Source organism: Tachysurus fulvidraco, chromosome 18 (assembly GCF_022655615.1).
Source record: "Tachysurus fulvidraco isolate hzauxx_2018 chromosome 18, HZAU_PFXX_2.0, whole genome shotgun sequence".
In the NCBI taxonomy this organism is placed as follows: Eukaryota; Metazoa; Chordata; class Actinopteri; order Siluriformes; family Bagridae; genus Tachysurus; species Tachysurus fulvidraco.
This window is the reverse complement of record NC_062535.1, coordinates 17075941-17097590: the sequence shown is the minus strand read 5'-3', so window position 1 is coordinate 17097590 and position 21650 is coordinate 17075941. Positions and strand designations below refer to the sequence as shown.

The window sequence follows — 21650 nt, the reverse complement described above, 5'->3', positions numbered from 1 at the left end:
CAGTAGAATGAGATTAAATATGAATAATGTGTGATACAAAACAGTTAAAAACAAACAAACAACAAGAACATATATAATTATAATATATAAACGATTAATCTACAAAATTAAGGGGAATGAATTGGTCTTAGACTATGTTTTATAATAGAAACGACAAAAAATAACTCGACAGTCCACAAGATAATGTGCAGTTTAATTTTGGTACTTGAATAAATGAGTAAAAACATTTTCTGACCTCATTATATGATTATCTCCTACATCCAGAGAGCAAAACACAAAGAAAAGCAGCGGCTCTGAGGGTTTAAACTGCTAAACCGTTCAAGTTCAAATGTCTTGCCTTTTTTTCATGCACTACCCAAATGTTACTGAATTAGTTCTTCCTTCCTCTACAAAAAAAACCCCGTCCCAGCTCATTTAGGGGGGTTTGCAACATTACTGGGATCCAATCTAATGCCCTCACCTCCATCACATGGCACTGGTTCTCCCTGGACAGGAGTCTGGGCTTCTAATACCACCTGCACACCAACCCAGACTTCATACCCACACCTGCAGGCCCTGATTCACTCACCTGGGTGGAAGAGGAAACACACAGAGGGGGATGTGAGGGTAGGTGATGTTGACTGTGAGGTCAGGTGAAAGGATAGAGGCGGGTTAGGGTTAGGATTTACAATTCAGATTCCTCAAACCATAGAGAGGGATTTGGCAGTGGTAGTTTCTGAGAAAAGCTGGGACAGGAGGTAAGTCTAAAAACAGCAGCTCAGATTTACCACGGTCCCTTACGGAGACTCACCTCTGCCCATTATCACGAAGATTGCCAAGTTGCAGCTGACATTTTATTGCATTTCCTCTTAGCATGTCTGCATTGACTAAATATACAAAGGATCGCAGGGAACCAGGAGCTAGACATATTTAACATATGTCATTCTTGCTTCTCTTCAAAACTTGAGAGCCCTGTGATGCTGCTGCTGCTGATGACGACGACGGTACCTGGAGACTCACTATTTAAGCCTCTGGGACACTAATTAGAATGTCACTGTCAGGTGACTTGAGCAAGATCTTTTATTCACAACTGTTGCTCAAATAGAACAGTAAATCACTCTATAATAGTTTATTAAAATGAAACCATACTAATAGAAAAAATATAAAAACAATTTTATGAAAATAAATTTAGAGGTAAAACACAACGGCAGAACAGTTAAAAATCACTGTTAAGTGTTAATGCTCAGATTTGGAGAAGAAGAAGAAAAAATCACACAGTCACATACATACGTTATACTATTGCAGACTAAGTTCAATATTGCTTGAGCTCAAATCCACAGCTCAAAAACAGAACTAGATCTGTAAGGAGGGGTCATACGGCTGGTGATCCATGTACAGAGTTTATTAGACTGATCGAATACAGACAGGCAAAACACAGGCAGGCAGAAGGTCAGGGCAGGCAGAAGGTCAGGGCAGGCAGCAAACACTCAGAGAATCAGAATACCGAAACAGAGTCAACACTGGCAAACAGAATAACAACAGGAAAACGCTCAGAATGACAGCTAACAGAATGACAGCTAACAGAATGACAGCTAACAGAATGACAGCTAACAGAATGACAGCTAACAGAATGACAGCTAACGCTAGTCGAGACTTCGCACTGATGGAAAGTTCAAGTTCAGTCTTTATAACGTGGGAAATGGGAAACAGCTGGTGGCGTAATTAGTCCGGCGCAGGGCTTTATGGGTATAGCAGTTCGGAAGCGTGTAATATTCCGGCGAGGCTTCTCTGTGTTGCCGCTCGGAAGGCGGGGCAGGTGCGCCGACCGTGACATCATCTCTCTCTCTCTCTCTCTCTCTCTCTCTCTCTCTCTCTCTCTCTCTCTCTCTCTCTCTCTCGACTGATGATGTTGAGGATCTCACTGTTGATTTCTTGCAGCCTAGGAAATAAAATCGTGATAAATTTGCTGTAATACTGAAAGAACAGTAAAAGTGTTTTTCAGAACAGAAATGTAATAATGAGTAAGGATAAAATAAATAAAAACACTCACCGTAAGGTTGGCATAATCAGAAGAGATGAATCGAGGATCCAGAGTCATGTACGGGTCTTCAGGAGGACTCGCGTTCTGTGTGAAAATAAACAAATCAAAATAAATTCTTCCTTTTTTGTCTCTAACCTTATAGATGGTAGTTGGTTTAAATTCATGTGATTAGATAGGCTGCCAGAGAACTTGCTGCACTGATTTATGGTTATAAATCTCTGAATAACAGCTGAACAGTTTCCATCAATTCTATTTCCTTTATGAGTTCTGCCACAGTATTGTTTTTCTCAGTTCACTCTGCATATGGACCACAGCCCTTAGGTAGACAGGATGATAGATGAAACATCACCAGACCCATTTTGTTTTTGGTTTAAACAAACTTATGGTATATGAAACTATCATTAACTGCTTGGATAATTCCCTGCATGACCACCAGAGGGCGACCTCTATGTCACTGTTTTGATTATGTGCCATGTGCTTTTGTTTGTTTTGTGTTTCCACGTGTTCCACGTTTTCACACCTTTGTATATGTGTGTGTTCTTTTGTTTACGTCTTTAACCCCTTGGTTAGTCAGTAACCAGTTCAAGGTCACGTCCCATTCTTGTGTTTCCATTCTGCATGCTCAGTTTTGCAGTTCTCTGGTTGGTGATGCCTTCTAATTACTGTATTTTCTGTTGTTAAGTTTTTCTCTAATGTTTTCTTGTTTGTTCACATTTGTTATTTTATTAATAAAACACACAGTCTGATAGTATCCTAGTTTGGCTCTGCACTCTGTACTGTGGGTGAACAGGAGGCATCAGCGTGACACAAACTTTGATTATAATTTGTGATTGCTACAATAAACAGCCGTATTCCACCTTAATAAAACTTTCACATGACAGCAACATTAACGTTGGGAAAATCTTATTTTTAGTTTTCTGTGACAAGATGAAAAAAGTATCAAAGCTTTATGTGAATATTTGGCTCAACCATTAGTTTACACATCTGTAATCAACAATGTCCATCATACATGTAATTTTTCTTTGAATCAATATGAAAATTTACGGAATTAGTTGTTGAAATAACGCTAAACAACAGCTAGAAATATCAGTAGGATTGTGAAATGTGCCGTGTGGAGCTCACCTCATGATTAGACATGTTCTGCCTCTTCCTCCTGCTCTCAGGAAACAAAGTTATTTACTGATTATTAGTGAGCTGTTGTGATTAAAAAAAACATACACTTTCCAGATTTAATTTTTTTATACTAAACACTACCTCTACCTATTACACATTGAATATGCTATTGTTAAGGAAGCAAAGTGAAAACACTGAACTCTGGAAAAAACTCTAGTATATAGGCCTGAATAATAAAAACAGGAACAGCGAGGCTCTGCAAATATGTAAAAAAAAAAATTAATGAATATAAAACAATGTAAGTTTAAAATGAATGGACACACACTTTTAGAGTCTAGTGCCCTGCTTTTACCTCAGGCAGAAAACCCCAGCTATAAAAGTGGCAACCACACAGAGGACGACTCCTACAACTCCAACCAAAATCATAAAGTAACCTGAAGACAGGCCTAAAAATAAATATCTCTGTCAGCGTCACAAAAATTAATCTCATTTAAAAACAATACGTTAAATGGTTAACACAGCAGTGTGTTCACATCTTACCACTTGAAGTGAGACCCACTTCAGGTGCTCTCTGACTCCCGTGTATATTCTGAGCCACACAGTAAAACCATCCACTGCTGCTGGAGGTCAGTGTGAAGCTGTAACTCTGACCAGATCCTACAGGTGAGCTTTCTTTCACCTTATACCAGGTGTAGCTCTGTACAGGTGGGTTAGCATCACTGCTGCAGGTCAGAGTCACTGAACTGCCCTCCACTATCTCACCAGAGGGACTGATGGTCACTGAGACTCTCTTTGGAGGATCTAAAGATAGAAATGTAAACAGCACATAATGAAGGGGTTTTGTGTTTGAGTAATCGGCTCGCTTTTCTAAGAATCTAAACGCGGCGGCGCTTCAATAAACATTAGGCCGGTGCATAATATGTGATGTAAAAGAAAAAGAGGTTAATACACAAAAATGTTTTCAAAAATGTTTATATTGTTACACAGTAATAGACTGTAGATGGCTTTTCTGTGGAATTAATTACAGCTTTATAACAAATGGGAATGAATTTATCTCTGGATATCCGAGGGAATAAAATATTTACTCACATTGGACTTCAAGAGTGACAGCAGGGGATTGATAATTATGTCCCAGTATAGCGCAGCTGTAATTCCCTGCATCCTTTTGAGTAACTGACTGCAGATGAAGCAGTTTGTTGTAGGTGTATAATTGTTCTCCGTTTTTGTACCAGGTGAATGTTGGAGTGGTGGTGAGTCTGCAGGTCGTTTTACAGGAGAGAGTAACAGCATGTCCCTCAATCACCCTGTCAAAAGTTTCTACTTTGAGCTCTGTGAACAAGAAGCAACGATATTAACTCGTTTGCTACCAAAATTTATATTGTTGTCTAGCTCGTGTGCACTGTTTCGCAACATGGCTAAAGTCACTCCTGGTACAGTAGCTCGCAAACATTAGCATTACATGGTAACTTTGAAATCATAATGTGTTTTAGTGTTTACTATAATCACTATGAAAGTCATTAAAAATAGATGAAAATTTCCAGCTGTTTACATCTTGCCACTAACATTGACATTTACAGCATGTGACAGACGCCCTTATCCAGAGCGATGTACATAAGAGCTTAAATCGCTAACATTGAATACATTAATGCTGGTTCACTAGATTACATACTTAAGATACCATGAGTTTAAAACATTTGTTAAAAGTTACAATGAAAAAGTGTCAATGGTTGTGTTTTTTTTTTTAAATGCAAAAGATAAGGAAAGAAGTGCTAGTTGAAGTGTTCCCTGAATAAGTAGGTCTTCAACCACCGCTTGAAAATAGCCAGTGACTCAGCTGTCCGAACCTCCAGGGGAAGTTCATCCTACCCCCTCGGTGCCAGAACAGAGAAGGGGCCACTAAAATTAGGGCTGCTTCGCTTCAGGCTGTGAATTTTTCCAATTTCATGAAGCATTGAAAACATTGAAAATGAAATGAATACACTGAACTTTATTTTGGGTGTTGTTGTGTGGTTGTGTGTGTGTGGGTGTGTGTGTGGGTGGGGATTTTTTTGTGGTTTTGGGTGTATGGGGGGAGGCTTTTCTCCTGCAGAAAATCTTTAACATCAGTTTATGAATCTTTGTGATGTTAAAACTGATATAACTCACCAGTGACTGAAAGCGAAACTCCTGTGCCTTCAAACTGCTTTCCAGCCGATGTTAGAAACGTGCAGTGGTATATCCTTTGGTCCTCTTTTGTAATATTCCTCAGTCTGAGGCTGCAGTCATGTTCTGTGTCTCTGATATACTCAACTCTGTCTTTGTACTTTGGGTCTGAAGACAGATCAATAAAGTCTTTACTCCAAAAAGCTTTTACAACTTGAGAGGAATGATGCACAAGGTTGCAGCTCATGGACACTGTAGATCCTCTTCCAGCACAGATATAGTTCTGTGTGTAATACACTCTTCCATCCTGTTGGGCAACAGCAACTGAAACACAAAACAATGTAGAAACACTCAGTTACTGTTGCTTTAGTCTGCACACATTTTATTTAAAATTAAAAATATTCCCTTTTTTGTCACATACTGTACACTACAGTACAGAGAAATTACTTTCTTCACATATTCCAGCTTAGGAAGTTGGGGTCAAAGAAAGGGTTAAAGGCCTTGCTCAATGTTCCAACAGTGGCAGCTTGGTAATGCTTGGACTTGATCTCCTGACATATGAATCAACATCCCAGAGTCTTAACTGTTTGAGTCACCACTGCTCAATAGAGTTTTTGTCATTAATCTTCATATATCTTAGAAAAACTAACCAGAGCAGTACATTCTGTACAGTCTGAGAGGATGCAAGTGCATTTTAGGTCATATCAGATACCACAGCTTCTGTTTGGATCTCAGCATGTCTGGAAGACATATCATCGTGGATGACGGCTCAGCAGTTGGAGCTCAATACTCGCAAATCTGAACTGCTGTTCATCAGGTGATTCATCCCCAGGTCATGATCTTGCAATAACGATCTGATCTCCCCTTCATTCACAGCTCACAACCTTGGGGAACCCATGGACACTTAACTGTCAATTTTCTACTCCTTTTCCTAAATGCCCCTGAAAGTGAAAGTGACGTGACATACGGCTAAGTACGGTGACCCATGCCCAGAATTCGGAGTTGGGGGGGGGGGGGGGGTTAGTTTCCAGCTCCTTGCTCAAGGGCACCTCGGTCGTGGCCAGCCCGAGACTCGAACCCACAGCATTAGGGTTACGAGTCAGACTCTCTAACCATTAGGCCACGACTTCTACCAGAAACTTCCACGACACTCTACCAGACACTTCCAGAACTATCTAAAGATTCTATGATAACAAGCTTATTTATTGTTCATTATTAAACATTCAGTGAATTAATCAGTACCGTGATGGAGACATCTTTAGACATGAAGACCTAAAAAAACACTACAAAATATTTTAAGCAGATACTCACCTGAAATCATGAGCAGAAACATCAGAAAAGAGGGAGGAGTCCATTTAAGTGACATCATCGATGCAACCTGCATGATCATGAAGTATGTACAAAAAACACTTCAGTTTTAATATCATAAATAACCCTTAACTTAATTTGTTCAAAACATTTTTTACAAAGAGGATGTTGGTTGGTACTGCTGTAGTGGAAATTGTAAACATCATGAGTGTTTTTGTGCTTTAATGGTAAGACTAGGGAGAGAGAGAACAGGAACAAATGTCCCTACCATAAGCAGTCCTACAATAAATGGTCCTGCCATAAAGCACCCCTGCCTTAAACATTCTTTGTGTTATCAGCCATGGGAACTAGAGGACTGTGGGTGCACGTGCCTGATAAGATCTGTCTTTATTGGGGTGACAGAGCTCACATAAACACAGATGCACACACACACACACACACACACACACACACACACACACACACACACACACACACACACACACACACACACACACACACACACACACATGCCAGGACACATACACACATGCCAGGACACACACATGCACACACCTTGGGTATAAAAAGGGAAAGCTGAATCACTAAACTTTGCCTCTTCACTGTGTAGACTTGGCATTCTGCACTGTGGAAGACACCTTTAAGCTGCAGCAAAAGTAAATACCATCTTTACTTTTTTGCTTTTACCACCAACTCTGTTTCTGACTGTTTTTTGTCATGTAGATCAAAACTGCCACCACACTGCTTCAGGACGTCTGTAGTGAGAATTTTATTTATTTTTTTTGCAAAATCTCAGTGAAGAATCGGTGAATATCCGTGCACAACGATCTGATCCCTTCAGTCACAGCTCACAACCTTGGGGCAACCATGGACACTCAACTGTCCTTTTCCTCACATGTTGCTAATACTCCTTTTTCGCACAGGGCCATGTAGGTTTGGAATTTGTTTTTCCTTAATAATAAAAACTGCATTTCATTTAAAAACTGCATGTTGTGCTTACTTGTGTTATCTTTGACTAATACTTAAATTTGCTTGATGATCTGAAACATTAAAGTTTGACAAACGTTCAAAAAATAAAAAATCAGGAAGCAGGAACCACTGTGTGTGTATGTATGTATATATATAGAAAGAGAGAGAGAGAGAAAGGGAACTAGCTAACTGAAGGAAAACCACCAGAACCACAGACGGCTCCTTTTAAATAACCGTCCACATTAGACCCAGTCCAGTGTGGAGCTGGTGAAAGAGAATGTATTAAATTTAGGAAACATACAACACATGACAGGAACAGAGCATTCGTTCATGCTTTAATGGTAACTGAATGTTTAACAGTCTGTTTGGAAAGAATTATAATCAATCAGACTCAGTACAGATGATATATTAGCCTTTATGAGTTAAACAAAAGGCAGGAAAGAAAACGAGGCAGAAATGTCTCATGTGGTAACAGAATGACTTTACTTCAAACATTGTGAGGAAAAATTGTCTAGAACATTGTTTTAAATATGCAGTAAACTAGAGGTATAAAAACTGTTTAAATATCCAATTGTTGAGATAAAATAAGGGGTCTTAATATTTTCCCTATGTTTCGACTTTCACAATGTCAAGGACAAGGTATATTTTGCAGTTTCGAATGCAGAAACATCATCCTGTACAAGCAGGGACTTTATCTGGTAGAAAAATAGAACAGAATTCTATTCTTACCTGTTTTTTTTATTTCTTTTTCTTTTTTCCAATTTTTATAAAAGCTCTTCGGAGTAAAGAAGATGCGGCTCTGGTGTGTTCTGATGGAACAGTGTCTTTGACTCACATGGTTTCTGTAAAAATTCAGCAGTTTTACTCCCCCGTGAATTACGTCAGTCGTCATTGTTATTAAAGCGAGTGTTGAAGGATAAACATTCAGCACAAAAAAAGAGGAGAAAAAAGAGGAAGAGTTCTGAGGAAATACTTGATTAATTTAGTATCCACTAAACATTGCAGCACTGTGCTGATGGGCTCGGACTCAGTGCTGGTAATAAGGGCAGTGCATGAATATGACGTTTTATATTGTGACTCAACTGCTATTTAAACACTGACTTAATCATAGGAGTAAAATACGATTAAAGTGTTGTGTCAGCATATATGTGAACTATTCAACATTATTCCCTGTGACTAATTACTTATGACTGGTTTTTACAAAGGTTTCTCTCTCTCTCTCACACACACACACACACACACACACACACACACACACACACACACACACACACACACACACACACACACACACACATACACATACACATACACACACATACACACACATACACACACCCCTGAAGAAGTTTTTTTTTCCAGTTTATTTTGTATTTCATGAATATAACATTTTATTTCAAGCATGAATACATTGTGTTAGCTAAGCAGGTAAAAAATCAAACTATTTAAAACAAATTGTAGAGCTCACATGTAGAAAAATGATACACAGGTGTAATGCAGCACAGTTATAAATCCCCACACATTGTTTTTTATCTGTCGGAGAATTAAGACACAAATACAATGTATTACTCAGAAATGCAAAGCTCTTATGCTCAGAAAGTAAAACTAGTTAAAGATTGAGTTCAATACTGATCTTGACATGGTGTCGATGTTGATCTCATTGTTGCTTTATCTCAATCTGGAAAAGAAATTGTGATAAAAATCTTATTGTTAATTGTGATAGAAACCAAACATGTGATTAATGGATGAGATGTAATCATTTGTTTCTAAAAATATTCCTTCTTATACACCTGCAGTAAATGCTTTTTATTTTCAGCTTTAAAGCCTTAGCGTATTCTCCAGCCTGGTGCTACACCTAGTGATTAAAAGCGAAGTAAAGCACTCACTGGTAGATTGTCGTAATCCGGAGAGATGGTCTGAGAATCTTGAGCTGTATCAGTGTCATCAGGAAAACTCTGGTGAACCGTCTGTGAGAGAGAAGGAGAAATCAGTCATGTGTGGTACACCAGACCTGAATGTCTGAGTGAAGTGTGTCTCTGAAAACACTTACTGCAAGTGTGTTATACACGTCATGGGACCTGGTCTGAAGATCGAGAGCTGTGTACGTGTCATCAGTAATATTGTAGTAAATGTTCTGTGTGAAGAGAATTAAGGATGTGTTTGGTGTTTTGAGGAATTCATCCAAATCTAAATCAAAGAAGCTGTGACTCAGATTGCATTCTATGATGTAATATTGTTTACTAATAGCTGAGTATCTACACACAGATCAGACTTACATTATAATCAAAAGGTTTATTTGTTAATGACAGAAATCAGCTTAAACATTTAGAACAATGTGTACTTTCATACTGTGAAGAGACACTTACTCCAAGAGTGTTGTACATGTCATTGGAGGACCTGAAATTGGGGTCCGGGGTAGTGTACAAGTCTTCCCCAACAATCTGCAGAGAGAATATTGACAATTCAAGTCAAAGAAAACCGGGTTCAATTGGGTTCAATGTCAACCGTTTCATTAATCAGCTCAGTTATCCAAAGTTTTACAAAGCACCTGATGTATTGGTGACATTTTCAGCAAATCATTATTCAATATTAAATCACATGAACGCTCATTAAATATCACCAGTCAGGAGACATGGTAGAGAAACCTGTTGCTGTGAGGAGCTTCCTGCACCACTAGACATCTTCTGCCTCTTCCTCCTGCTGTCAGGACGAAAAAACAATCAGTTATATACTGGTTAGCAGTGAGCTGACATTAGTAAAGAGAAGCACTCTCCAGATTCCATCACTTGATACAGTACATGAATCTATTACATATTACAACATGATAGCATTAAGTAAGTGTCTGAAAGCATCCACTGAATAATAAAAACAGAAACAATTCAACTTCTCAAATATATAAAAGATTATAACTGCAGTACACACATACAGAACCTTTACAGCTAAGCTTGCATATTTTACCTTCTGTAGTAAAGTCCAACAAGAAGAGCTGCGACTCCACAGATGACGACTCCAAAAACAACCAAAAAGCGACTTTGATACAAAACTTCTAAAAGATAAATCAATACTTTTATTTACACAAAAGTGAACACATGTATGATTTTAAAGCACTGGTGAAGCTTTTTTTAACACTATTTCCATTAATTGGGAAAAATTTCAGAAATATCATCTTCATATTTCAATGAAAAAAAAACCCTTTTATTTACTTTACAGGGAAAGCTAAGAATTACTGTAGCAACTAACTCTCACTCTCTCACTCATTCATTTTCTACCGCTTATCCGAACTTCTCAGGTCACGGGGAGCCTGTGCCTATCTCAGGTGTAATCAAACATCTTCTGCATGGTTAAAACTCAGTTTAACATTGCTCCTTACTTAAAGTGATATCATACAAAATAAATCTGAATGAAAACGTCTCAGTAAAATCTGTTTTCAGCCAAATCCAGATTAAAGTTACATCCAAAACTTAGCTCTGAATCTTCAGCACTGTCATGAGCTTCATTCCTATCTCACACCTTCCAAGTCAGAGCTTTTTGGATAGATAAGGGTTCTTCTAACATGGGTTTCATTCTGAACCCTTTCTGATACATTCGAAGGTCAACAACAGAACCATTACCTGTAACAGTGCTGAGGTGGAATTTTAATTGAGAACATGTGGTTAGTGGGTAACTTGGGTCATTATGATCATAAACAGAAAAACAGACAACTCTATTTCCAATGAGATTAATATTAGACTTAGTCTGCGAGCACGACACTGGACTCGTCTTCCCAGAAACCATCTTCACTCCCACACTCACAATCACTTTGCTTTTAATAGTGTTACTTGTTTTCAAAAGCTTAGTCCCGTTTACTAAGTTACTGTTTAAAAGCAACTTTTGTTTCCTGTTTCTTTGTTAAACAATCATTCTGTTCTGTAATCTGTAAAGCTTTTTTATTTCTTGACTCAGTTTTGCTATTGTGTTGATCATTGTTTTACTCTGACATGTTTTTTTTTCCTCTTGTCTGTTTTGGAACTGTTTTTAATAAACTGACCTGTATTTGCAGCCATAGATTGTGATCTTTTCCTGACAGTAAGTTTGACTTGAGGGGAGAGATAATTTTGTACTTCTACAGCACAGCGGTAAATTCCAGCATGTCTCTGATTGACTGACGGCAGACGGAGCAGGTTTGAGGAGGATGTATAATAATTATAGGAAGAATTGGTCCAGACAAAATATTTTGGGTTCATGCTCAGGCTGCAGGTGGTTTCACATGTGAAATTCACTTCGTCTCCTTCAAAAACTATATCAGGAATAATCTTTAGCTGGAGCGCTGTGGAAAAAAAAAATTGTTTGAATTACCTGCTGTTAGTAAGTCATTAACTAGCTGGTGTTTGAATATTTATAAAAAAAAAAAAAAAAAAAAAAAAAAAAAAATTGCTAATTTTGCTAATGTTACTCCTGGTAGATAGCTAGCGTAATTAATACATGTTAACTATGAGCACATTCAGTTTAATGACTATAACCTTGGACTAAAACTTTGACTAAACCACAGGACATAATTCAAAAGAATAAATGCATTTAATAGTAATAATGCTTGGTGTGTGTGTGTGTGTGTGTGTGTGTGTGTGTGTGTGTGTGTGTGTGTGTGTGTGTGTGTGTGTGTGTGTGTGTGTGTTTAAACTGATGTTGCTCACCTGTGACCTTAAGCTCAACCCCATTCTTATTTGGAAACACTCCAGCTGATGTGTTAAAGCTGACAAAATATTTGTTACTGTCTTTTTGCATAACATTTTTTATTCTGAGGCTGCAGTCATGTGGAGTGTCTCTGAGATACTGAACCCTGTGTCCGTATCGTGCGTCTGTAGACAGTTCTGCATATGGAAACGAATTAGCAAACCAAAAAGCTCTGTGAAATGTGGAATTGGTTGAATTAATGGAGTTATATATGTAACTGCAGCCCATGGTCACTGTAGATCCCCTTACAGCACAGATAGAATTTTGTGTGTATTTCACACTCCTGTCATTTTGAGCAACAACAACTGCAACACAAAATGAAGAAACAATTAGTTTGCTTTTGTTGGTCTGAAGCAGTAAGTAAGGCTACGAGCTCCAAGTGCATACACGCTTCTGTATAATAATGTAAATACTCTGTAAACGCTTCAATGAATTAGGAGGCACTCAAACAGACTCGATATAAAGTCTTTATTAGGAAAAAAAAATTGCTGTATAGATTACATTTGGAATTTTGACTCACCTGAAATCAGGAGCAGAAACAGCAGAGAAAGGGAAGGAGTCAATCTCAGTGACATCATCCACACAACCTGGATGATCAGAATACACACAAGAAAACATGTCCTGTAGAAGAAACAGCTGCACATATATTTTTTTGATTACAGCATTAATAAAAGGTTTTGGGTTGATTTAAGTTCTTGTATTTTTTGCCCCCATAGATGTGGTGCATAAATCTGTCCTTAAAGATATTATTTGTTGTTATGAAAAACCCAAAACATGTAAATCTTGAGCATGTAATCAATTTCTTTTATTTTATATGCACAAATCTTAATTCACAAGTACAAATTGTGTAAGTCCTCTTTGTGTTGTTGTTGTTGTTTTTTATTGCTGAATTTAAGCTTTTAAAAAACAAAAAACACAAAAGTTTCTATGCAATCAATCTTATCTCAATCAGATCAAAGGTGTCATCAGATAAGCATAATCAGAGTTCAGTGAAAAACACACTGCAACATCAGAAAGAACTTTCTCCATTGTGATTTCAGAACAACTGTCTTTGAGGAACTTAAACAAACTGCTAAATAACCATGACCCTCTTTTCCCTTTTTAATATTATAAATAAAGCAAATAACGTGTTGACAATCAAACAAAAACAGGCAAAAGTAATTTATCAGACTTAGAATATTTATATAATTATGCAAATTTAATAAACTGACAACGATCTCCTACCATCATTGAGCGATGTTCACATCCGATGTTCAGCTCAGAGAGACTAAGGTCCTTCACTTCTACATGGTAAAATGTGTGGTAAAAATGTGTTGCAAATGTTTTCTGCAAGTTTTCTTCCCCTTTATAGCTGAAACAGTGCATCTGTCTTGCAGGTAGTTGTGAAACACTCAGACAACTTAAAAAATAAAAACATCCTTTTATTTACATCCTATTATTTTCTTTTAAATATCTACATGGAGAGAGAGAGGGAGAGAGAGAGAGAGAGAGAGAGAGAGAGAGAGAGAGAGAGAGAGAGAGAGAGAGAGAGAGAAACACAGAGAGAGAGAGAGGAAGAGACACAGAGAGAGTGGCTCCTTAGATTTGCTAAACCTGCGCAAATTTGCATAAAATCCCTGGACCTCACACCTACCAGCAGCGCCATTGTTCTCCTGCTTTTGTTGTGCAAACTCCCCCATCACCTGTGAGGCCTGGCTCATTTGCATTTGTTCACTCAGAGTAGCTCAGATCCCAGGCAGGCCAAACCTCTGTCTGTGACGGAAACCTTCACGGCCTATCTATACAAAATAGTCTGTTTAATTAATATAAAAAAATTGTGTGCTAAGGTTTGTCATTGCCATAGTGCATATCATATTTATACAACCCCTGTGCAGACCTGGGGTCTATTTGACTCATCTGGAAAGTTTAATGTGTCATAACTTGGGTTTCCTTCCACATATTTGCCTGAAATTTACCAAAGTTTGAACTTTGCAAGTAACATTAATTTTGTCTATTTTAGTTGAACTATGTGCTCATAAAATAAATACATTCCTCCTCAAGTCCTCCCGGGTCAATTTGACCCGGCAACATTTAGTGGGGCAATAGGTCACACTTTTTCCCTTTTCAGCGCAATGAACATACATACAGACACAAAAAATGCACACATTAGACCCAGTCCAATGTGGAGCTGGTGAAAGAGAATGTATTAAATTTAGGAAACATACAATACATGACAGGAACAGAGCATTCGTTCATGCGGTAATGGGATCTGAATGTTTAACAGTCTGTTTGGAAAGAATTATAATCAATCAGACTCAGTACAGATGATATATTAGTCTTTATGAGTTAAACAAAAGGCAGGAAAGAAAACGAGGCAGAAATGTCTCATGTGGTAACAGAATGACTTTACTTCAAACATTGTGAGGAAAAATTGTCTTGAACATTGTTTTAAATATGCAGTAAACTAGAGGTATAAAAACTGTTTAAATATCAAATTGTTGAGATAAAATAAGGGGTCTTAATATTTTCCCTATGTTTCAACTTTCACAATGTCAAGGACAAGGTATATTTTGCAGTTTCGAATGCAGAAACATCATCCTGTACAAGCAGGGACTTTATCTGGTAGAAAAAAAAACAGAATTCTATTCTTACCTGTTTTTTTGTTTATCTTATTTTTCCAACTTTTATAAAAGCTCTTCAAAGTAAAGAAGATGCGGCTCTCATGTATTCTGATGGAACAGTGTCTTTGACTCACATGGTTTCTGTAAAAATTCAGCAGTTTTACTCCTCCGTGAATTGCATCGGTCGTTATTGTTATTAAAGCGAGTGTTGAAGGATAAACATTCAGCACAAAAAAAGAGGAAGAGTTCTGAGGAAATACTTGATTAATTTAGTATCCACTAAACATCACAGCACTGTGCTGATGGTCTCTGACTCAGTGCTGCTCATGATGAAGAGGGTATTTGTTTGTATTTGTTTGTATTCATGTTGAATTTCATAAAATTAATTAGGTGTCAATTAAGTGAGGTGACACAAAAAGGAGTGAAAACTGATCCACACTGTATGCACGTGTCAACTCACATTCAAAGATGATTCCTTCTCCAGCAGAGTGAACACAAGAAGAACATGAGCTAATTCACCTGACTTTGGCATTTTACACACACACACACACACACACACGTTTTTTTTTTTTTTTTCAGTTTATTTTGTATTTCATGAATATAACATTTTATTTCAAGCATGAATACATTGTGTTAGCTAAGCAGGTAAAAAAAATCAAACTATTTAAAACAAATTGTAGAGCTCACATGTAGAAAAATGATACACAGGTGTAATGCAGCACAGTTATAAATCCCCACACATTGTTTTTTATCTGTCGGAGAATTAAGACACAAATACAATGTATTACTCAGAAATGCAAAGCTCTTATGCTCAGAAAGTAAAACTAGTTAAAGATTGAGTTCAATACTGATCTTGACATGGTGTCGATGTTGATCTCATTGTTGCTTTCTTTCAATCTGAAAAAGAAATTGTGATAAAAAAACTTAAAGCAAAAACAATACACCCCTGGTGTACGATCTACTGTCTGACCGTGACATTGCAGAAACCAGATGAGTTTTTCCATCTAAACCAGTCTGTTCCCCCAGGATATACTTATGTTTGTAAATCTCGTGAAACGGGAAGGGGAGGTGGGCTAGCAATACTTTATTAAATGAAATTGAAAGTATCCCAGTTAACTTTGTCTACATATAATATCCATAAAAATCAATGGTGCGATTACTACCATCCTCATAATTATCTACCGCTCTCCCAAGAGCAATAATGCCTTTTTAACTGAAGTATCTGAACTCTTGACTTATCTATGTTCCATATCTTCAAATGTTATCCTTCTGGGTGATTTTAACATTCATACAGATAATGTCAGTAATGCATTTACAAGCGATTTTTTATCATGTTTGGATTGCTTTGGTATGCAACAATTTAACACACTGCCCACTCATACTAAGGGGCATACTCTTGATCTTGTTTATCTGCTCTGGTACAACACTTTTTAAATGTTTCTGATCTATCCATATCAGATTACTTTCTAGGGGTCATTTTCTGCCAAACTGGCTATTTTTAAGGCAAACCTGTGTCGCCCGTTTACATTTTGGAATATTAAGACCATTGATTTGCCTACTTTTGCTGATGAACTTGCCATCTTCTCCAGTAAATGTTGATGAACTGGTAAAATATTACGATGATAGACTGAACATGATTTTAAATGTATTCGCACCTGTGAAAACTCGAACTGTTTCATTTGTACATCCAGCTCCTTGGTTTACACCTGAACTACATGGACTTAAAACTAAAGGCCGTAGGTTAGATCGGCTGTACGTCAGGTCTGGCCTTACTGTTCATAAAGAAATGTATGCTGAACATATTCAGAATTATAAAAATGCACTGACTAAAGCTAAATCCGATTACTACTCCAACTTAATTGGAGTTAGCAATGGGAAATCTAGGTCTCTTTTCTTGGTGGTAAACTATATTCTGAAACCACCTGATTCTTTGCCATCTGTTATGTATTCCACTGACCTATGTGATCGCTTGTTGACTTTTTTATATCTAAGGTTGAGAATGTACATCGGCAATTATCTCCTGGTAAGCTTGTTTACCGGCCCTTTTGCCGTTGATTACTAAAATTGTTGGTTCACTTTTCACTTTTCCAATTCACTTGCTTCTGGTTTTGTATCTCCATCTCTTAAATCTGCTATTATTACACCCATACTTAAGAAACCAAGGAGTGATCCATTTAATTTTGAAAATTTTCGTCCAATTTCAAATTTACCATTTATCTCCAAGGTAGTTGAAAAGTGTATTGCAACTCAAATTCATGAACATCTGTCCAACAACTTGTATGAAATATTACAATCTGTTTTTTCGTCCCCACTACAGCACTGAGACTGCTCTTGTCAGAATAACCAATGATCTACTGTTGGCAGCTGACTCTGGGCTTTTAACTATACTTGTCCTTCTAGACTGGAGCTCTGCCTTTGATACTGTCTCACTGTAATGAGGAGTCATAAGGCTGATGATCCATTTGCAGCTTTTTAATAGCAAACTCGTAATCAAACAGGCAGGGTCAGGGCAGGCAAACACAATGACGAAGAGCAGGCGGAAACAGTAAGACAGGCAGAAGGTCAGGGCAGGCAGCAAACAATAAGAAAACTAGTAAACAGAAACAGAATCAAAACCGGAACAAGGACATACACAGATCGAGACTTTGCACTGGCGTCAAGTTCAAGTACAGCCTTTATAGGGAGTGGCTGATGAGGAACAGCTGGTGGTGTAATCAGTGCCAGTGATAGATTCTGGGAAGTGTAGTCTGGAAGAGCTTAGTATTCTGGAGACGCCTCTCTGTGTTGGTGTTCGAGAGGCGTGGGTGGTGCACTGACTGTGACACTCATAACATACTTATTGACAGATTAGTTTCCATTGGTATTACTGGCACTGCTCTGTCTTGGTTTAGGTCATATCTATCTGGACACATTCAGCGTATTCAATTAAAAGTTTTTAGTTCAACAACATCTACAGTCACCACTGGTGTTCCCCATGGTTCTGTCTTGGGCCCACTTCTTTTCATATTTATACATATGCTTCCTGTTGGTGATATTTTTAAAGGCAGTAGATTAGATAGAGTTGTTGTGCGGCTGGAGAGGGCCTTCGTCTTTCTATCACATATCAGGACAGAGATAGGGAAAGCTAAAGGGACATTGGGCTCCCGCTTGTTCTGAAAACATTTCTGATTGTTACTGCTGCCATAGCGGGGACCCAACACATATCAGTTACCAGTGCTGTTTGCAGATGAGGGCTGGTGTGATCCCTGAAACATAAAACATGAAAACATATTTGTTCCTCTGGCTGGGAGAGGTCCACTGATGAATGATTGAACTTTCAGTCTTGCAAGTGTTTCAAAAAGTTCATTGAAATCCCTCTTGAGGAGCTCAGACTGCTCTTTCCAAATATCATTCTTTCCCACATGTATGACAATCCGACTGAGAGACTCATGTTTCATCAGAATGTTGTAAAGTTCCTTGTTAACATCAGAAACCATTGCCCGAGGAAAACAATATGTAACCTTGCTTCCAATGTTTCTGATAATAGACTCACCCACTATCAACGTGCTTGGCTTGGCTGCTGTCTGAGTGGAGCACCGCTGCCTGTATGATATTGAGCGTCTGTTAGCTCCGTTAGATACTGGCTGATGTGATCTGCGTCCATTTACATTTAGGGATTCTTCGCCCAAACTCACTAGTGCTTCATATCTATTTTCAAGCCGCACAGGGGGTGGTGGAATACCAATATTAGCTACTCGAGCTGGACCCATATCTGGGGTAGATGATGCTAATGCAGCACCTTTGGGTCTCGCACCCTGTTTATGCCATCGGTTTGTGTCCTCAATTACTTTAAATTTCTCTGAGCTCACTATGACCTGTTTAGAAGCATTAGGTTCACAGGACTCACCAGCTTTATGTTGAGAGGGATCACGATGAAGCTCTGCTGTATGTTCTGGCAGGGTCGGTAGCACGACAAGTAACTTTGTTTCGAGAACTGCAATCTTTTGTAGAAGTCTGTGGCAGTTTGAGCAGCAGGTGGATTGAGATCCAAAAGAAGTCATTTTCTCTTCTGTTTGAGTGTGGGCAGCTGTGTTGTCCTGATTTAGGATTGTAAACTGCCGGTAATAGCAGACTGGTAGACCGCTATGACAAATTCCCCAAGTTGTTGAATATTCCAAATGTCAATATAGTTTCAGGAATTTCTAGTTTTAGTGTGAGTGCCCAAGTTAGTTAGAGCAATGTGCTGAACTGCTGGTAGTTAAATCAAAAGATAAAAACGAAAAAGCAAAAGCGCAAAGCACAGAGCGCAAGTAAAAGCGTCCGAACAGTAGTGAGTCAGCTGGTCATCTCTTGATGACCAAACAATACAAATGGTGAAAAGACTTGTAATAAGTTGTTTCTAAAAATATTCCTTCTTATACACCTGCAGTAAAAGCTTTTTATTTTCAGCTTTAAAGCCTTAGCGTATTCTCCAGCCTGGTGCCACACCTAGTGATTAAAAGCGAAGTAAAGCACTCACTGGTAGATTGTCGTAATCCGGAGAGATGGTCTGAGAATCTTGAGCTGTATCAGTGTCATCAGGAAAACTCTGGTGAACCGTCTGTGAGAGAGAAGGAGAAATCAGTCATGTGTGGTACACGAGACCTGAATGTCTGAGTGAAGTGCGTCTCTGAAAACACTTACTGCAAGTGTGTTATACACGTCATGGGACCTGGTCTGAAGATCAAGAGCTGTGTACGTGTCATCAGTAGGATTGGAGTAAATGTTCTGTGTGAAGAGAATTAAGGATGTGTTTGGTGTTTTGAGGAATTCATCCAAATCTAAATCAAAGAAGCTGTGACTCAGATTGCATTCTATGATGTAATATTGTTTACTAATAGCTGAGTATCTACACACAGATCAGACTTACATTATAATCAAAAGGTTTATTTGTTAATGACAGAAATCAGCTTAAACAACATCTAGAACAGTGTGTACTTTCATACTGTAAACACTTACTCCAAGTGTGTTGTACATGTCATTGGAGGACCTGAAATTGGGGTCCGGAGTAGTGTACAAGTCTTCCCCAACAATCTGCAGACAGAATATTGTCAATTCAAGTCAAAGAAAACCAGGTTAAATTGGGTTCAATGTCTGAACCATTTCATTAATCAGCTCAGTTATCCAAACTTTTACAAAGCACCTGATGTATTGGTGACATTTTCAGCAAATCATTATTCAATATTAAATCACATGAACGCTCATTAAATATCACCAGTCAGGAGACATGGTAGAGAAACCTGTTGCTGTGAGGAGCTTGCTACATCACTAGACGTCTTCTGCGTCTTCCTCCTGCTGTCAGGATGAAAGCGATCAGTTATTTACTGGTTAGCAGTGAGCTGACATTAGTAAAGAGAAGCACTCTCCAGATTCCATCACTTGATAAATGAATCTATTACATACAGTATTACAACATGATAGCATTATGTAAGTGTGTGAAAGCATCCACTGAATAATAAAAACAGAAACAATTCAACTTCTCAAATGCATAACAACTCAAATATATAAAAGATTATAACTGCAGTACACACACACCTTTACAGCTAAGCCTGCATATTTTACCTTGTGTAGTAAAGTCCAACAAGAATTGCTGCGAGTCCACAGATGACGACTCCAAGAACAACCGAAAAGCGATTTGGATACAAAACAACTTCTTCTTTTTCTTCTTCTTCTAAATAAATCAATACTTTCATTTACACAGAGGCGATCACATGTATGATTTTAAAGCACTGGTGAAGTCGTTTCCATTAAGAAATACCATCTTCATATTTCAATGAAAAAACACCCTTTGATTTACTTTACAGGAAAAGCTAGAATTAGTAACTCATAGCAACATATTTCTGTATTTAATCCTTGCCTTGGTGTAGTCTTCTGTGTGGTTAAAACTCAGTTTAACATTGCTCCTTACTTAAAGTGATATCATACAAAATAAATCTGAATGAAAACGTCTCAGTAAAATTTCTGTTTTCAGCCAAATCCAGATTAAAGTTACATCTAAAACTTAGCTCTGAATCTTCAGCACTGTCATGAGCTTCATTCCTATCTCACACCTTCCAAGGCAGAGCTTTTTGGATAGATAAAAAGATTCTGAACCCTTTCTGATACATCCGAAGGTCAACAACAGAACCATTACGGGGTTTAGATTTAATCTTGTTTCTAAACATGGTAACGGTGCTGAGGTGGAATTGTGATTGAGAACATGTGGTTAGTGGGTAACGTGGGTCATTATGATCATAAACAGAAAAACAGACAACTCTATTTCCAATGAGATTAATATTAGACTTAGTCTGCGAGCACCTTTGCTTTTAATAGTGTTACTTGTTTTCAAAAGCTTAGTCCCGTTTACTAAGTTACTGTTTAAAAGCAACTTTTGTTTCCTGTTTCTTTGTTGAACAATCATTCTGTTCTGTAATCTGTAAAGCTTTTTTATTTCTTGACTCAGTTTTGCTATTGTGTTGATCATTGTTTTACTCTGACATGTTTTTTCCCCTTTTGTCTGTTTTTGGAACTGTTTTTAATAAACTGACCTGAATTTGCATCCATAGATTGTGGTCTTTTCATGACAGTAAGTTTGACTTCATTGGAGCGATGTGTTTGTTTTTCTACAGCACAGCGGTAAATTCCAGCATGACTCTGATTGACTGACGGCAGACGGAGCAGGTTTGAGGGGGATGTATAATAAAATTTGGAAGATTTGGTCCAGGAAAATTTTGGCTTCATGCTCAGGCTGCAGGTGGTTTTACATGTGAAACTGACTTCATCTCCTTCAA

At 38.0% G+C, this 21650-nt stretch overlaps 3 protein-coding genes across 13 annotated transcripts in view; all 3 read right to left on the bottom strand.

Annotated features, from left to right (window-relative positions):
* Positions 1–1360: 1360 nt before the first annotated feature.
* Positions 1361–8556, bottom strand: LOC125139440 (B-cell receptor CD22-like). Of its 6 annotated transcripts, none has more exons than XM_047803575.1 (9): positions 8282–8556; positions 6587–6653; positions 5279–5599; positions 4223–4462; positions 3674–3934; positions 3486–3579; positions 3143–3176; positions 2030–2104; positions 1361–1918 (listed from the first exon to the last, which is right to left on the bottom strand). In XM_047803575.1, the coding sequence occupies exons 2-9, from the start codon at positions 6642–6644 to the stop codon at positions 1898–1900; spliced, it is 1104 nt and encodes a 367-aa protein (XP_047659531.1). In that variant the 5' UTR covers positions 6645–6653; positions 8282–8556; the 3' UTR covers positions 1361–1897. The 6 variants fall into 6 exon arrangements, with proteins under 6 accessions (XP_047659531.1, XP_047659526.1, XP_047659528.1 ...); XM_047803570.1 differs by having other exon boundaries at positions 6587–6656; positions 8286–8556; XM_047803572.1 differs by having other exon boundaries at positions 3486–3567; positions 6587–6656; positions 8286–8556.
* Positions 8557–8897: 341 nt separating this feature from the next.
* On the bottom strand, positions 8898–13630 carry LOC113636362. Of its 3 annotated transcripts, none has more exons than XM_047803577.1 (10): positions 13487–13626; positions 12783–12849; positions 12223–12567; positions 11580–11858; positions 10511–10598; positions 10198–10249; positions 9919–9993; positions 9603–9686; positions 9439–9519; positions 8898–9230 (listed from the first exon to the last, which is right to left on the bottom strand). In XM_047803577.1, the coding sequence occupies exons 1-10, from the start codon at positions 13490–13492 to the stop codon at positions 9210–9212; spliced, it is 1098 nt and encodes a 365-aa protein (XP_047659533.1). In that variant the 5' UTR covers positions 13493–13626; the 3' UTR covers positions 8898–9209. The 3 variants fall into 3 exon arrangements, with proteins under 3 accessions (XP_047659533.1, XP_026992230.2, XP_026992236.2); XM_027136429.2 differs by having other exon boundaries at positions 10198–10252; positions 13487–13625; XM_027136435.2 differs by lacking the exon at positions 12223–12567 and having other exon boundaries at positions 10198–10252; positions 13487–13630.
* A 2051-nt stretch (positions 13631–15681) lies between these two features.
* LOC113636360 overlaps positions 15682–21650 on the bottom strand; it is a 7765-nt gene continuing 1796 nt past the window's right edge. The window contains exons 4-10 of one of the 4 annotated variants that reach the window (XM_027136425.2): positions 21408–21650; positions 20443–20548; positions 20121–20172; positions 19840–19914; positions 19525–19608; positions 19361–19441; positions 15682–15759 (exon numbers count right to left, since the gene is read on the bottom strand). The exon at positions 21408–21650 is cut by the window's right edge and continues 33 nt beyond it. In XM_027136425.2, the coding sequence (XP_026992226.1) occupies positions 15739–15759; positions 19361–19441; positions 19525–19608; positions 19840–19914; positions 20121–20172; positions 20443–20548; positions 21408–21650 (662 nt within the window). In that variant the 3' untranslated portion in view covers positions 15682–15738. Of the gene's footprint in view, positions 15760–19360; positions 19442–19524; positions 19609–19839; positions 19915–20120; positions 20176–20442; positions 20552–21407 lie in introns of all 4 variants that reach the window. The other 3 variants (XM_027136423.2, XM_027136424.2, XM_027136422.2) reach the window with 3 other exon arrangements.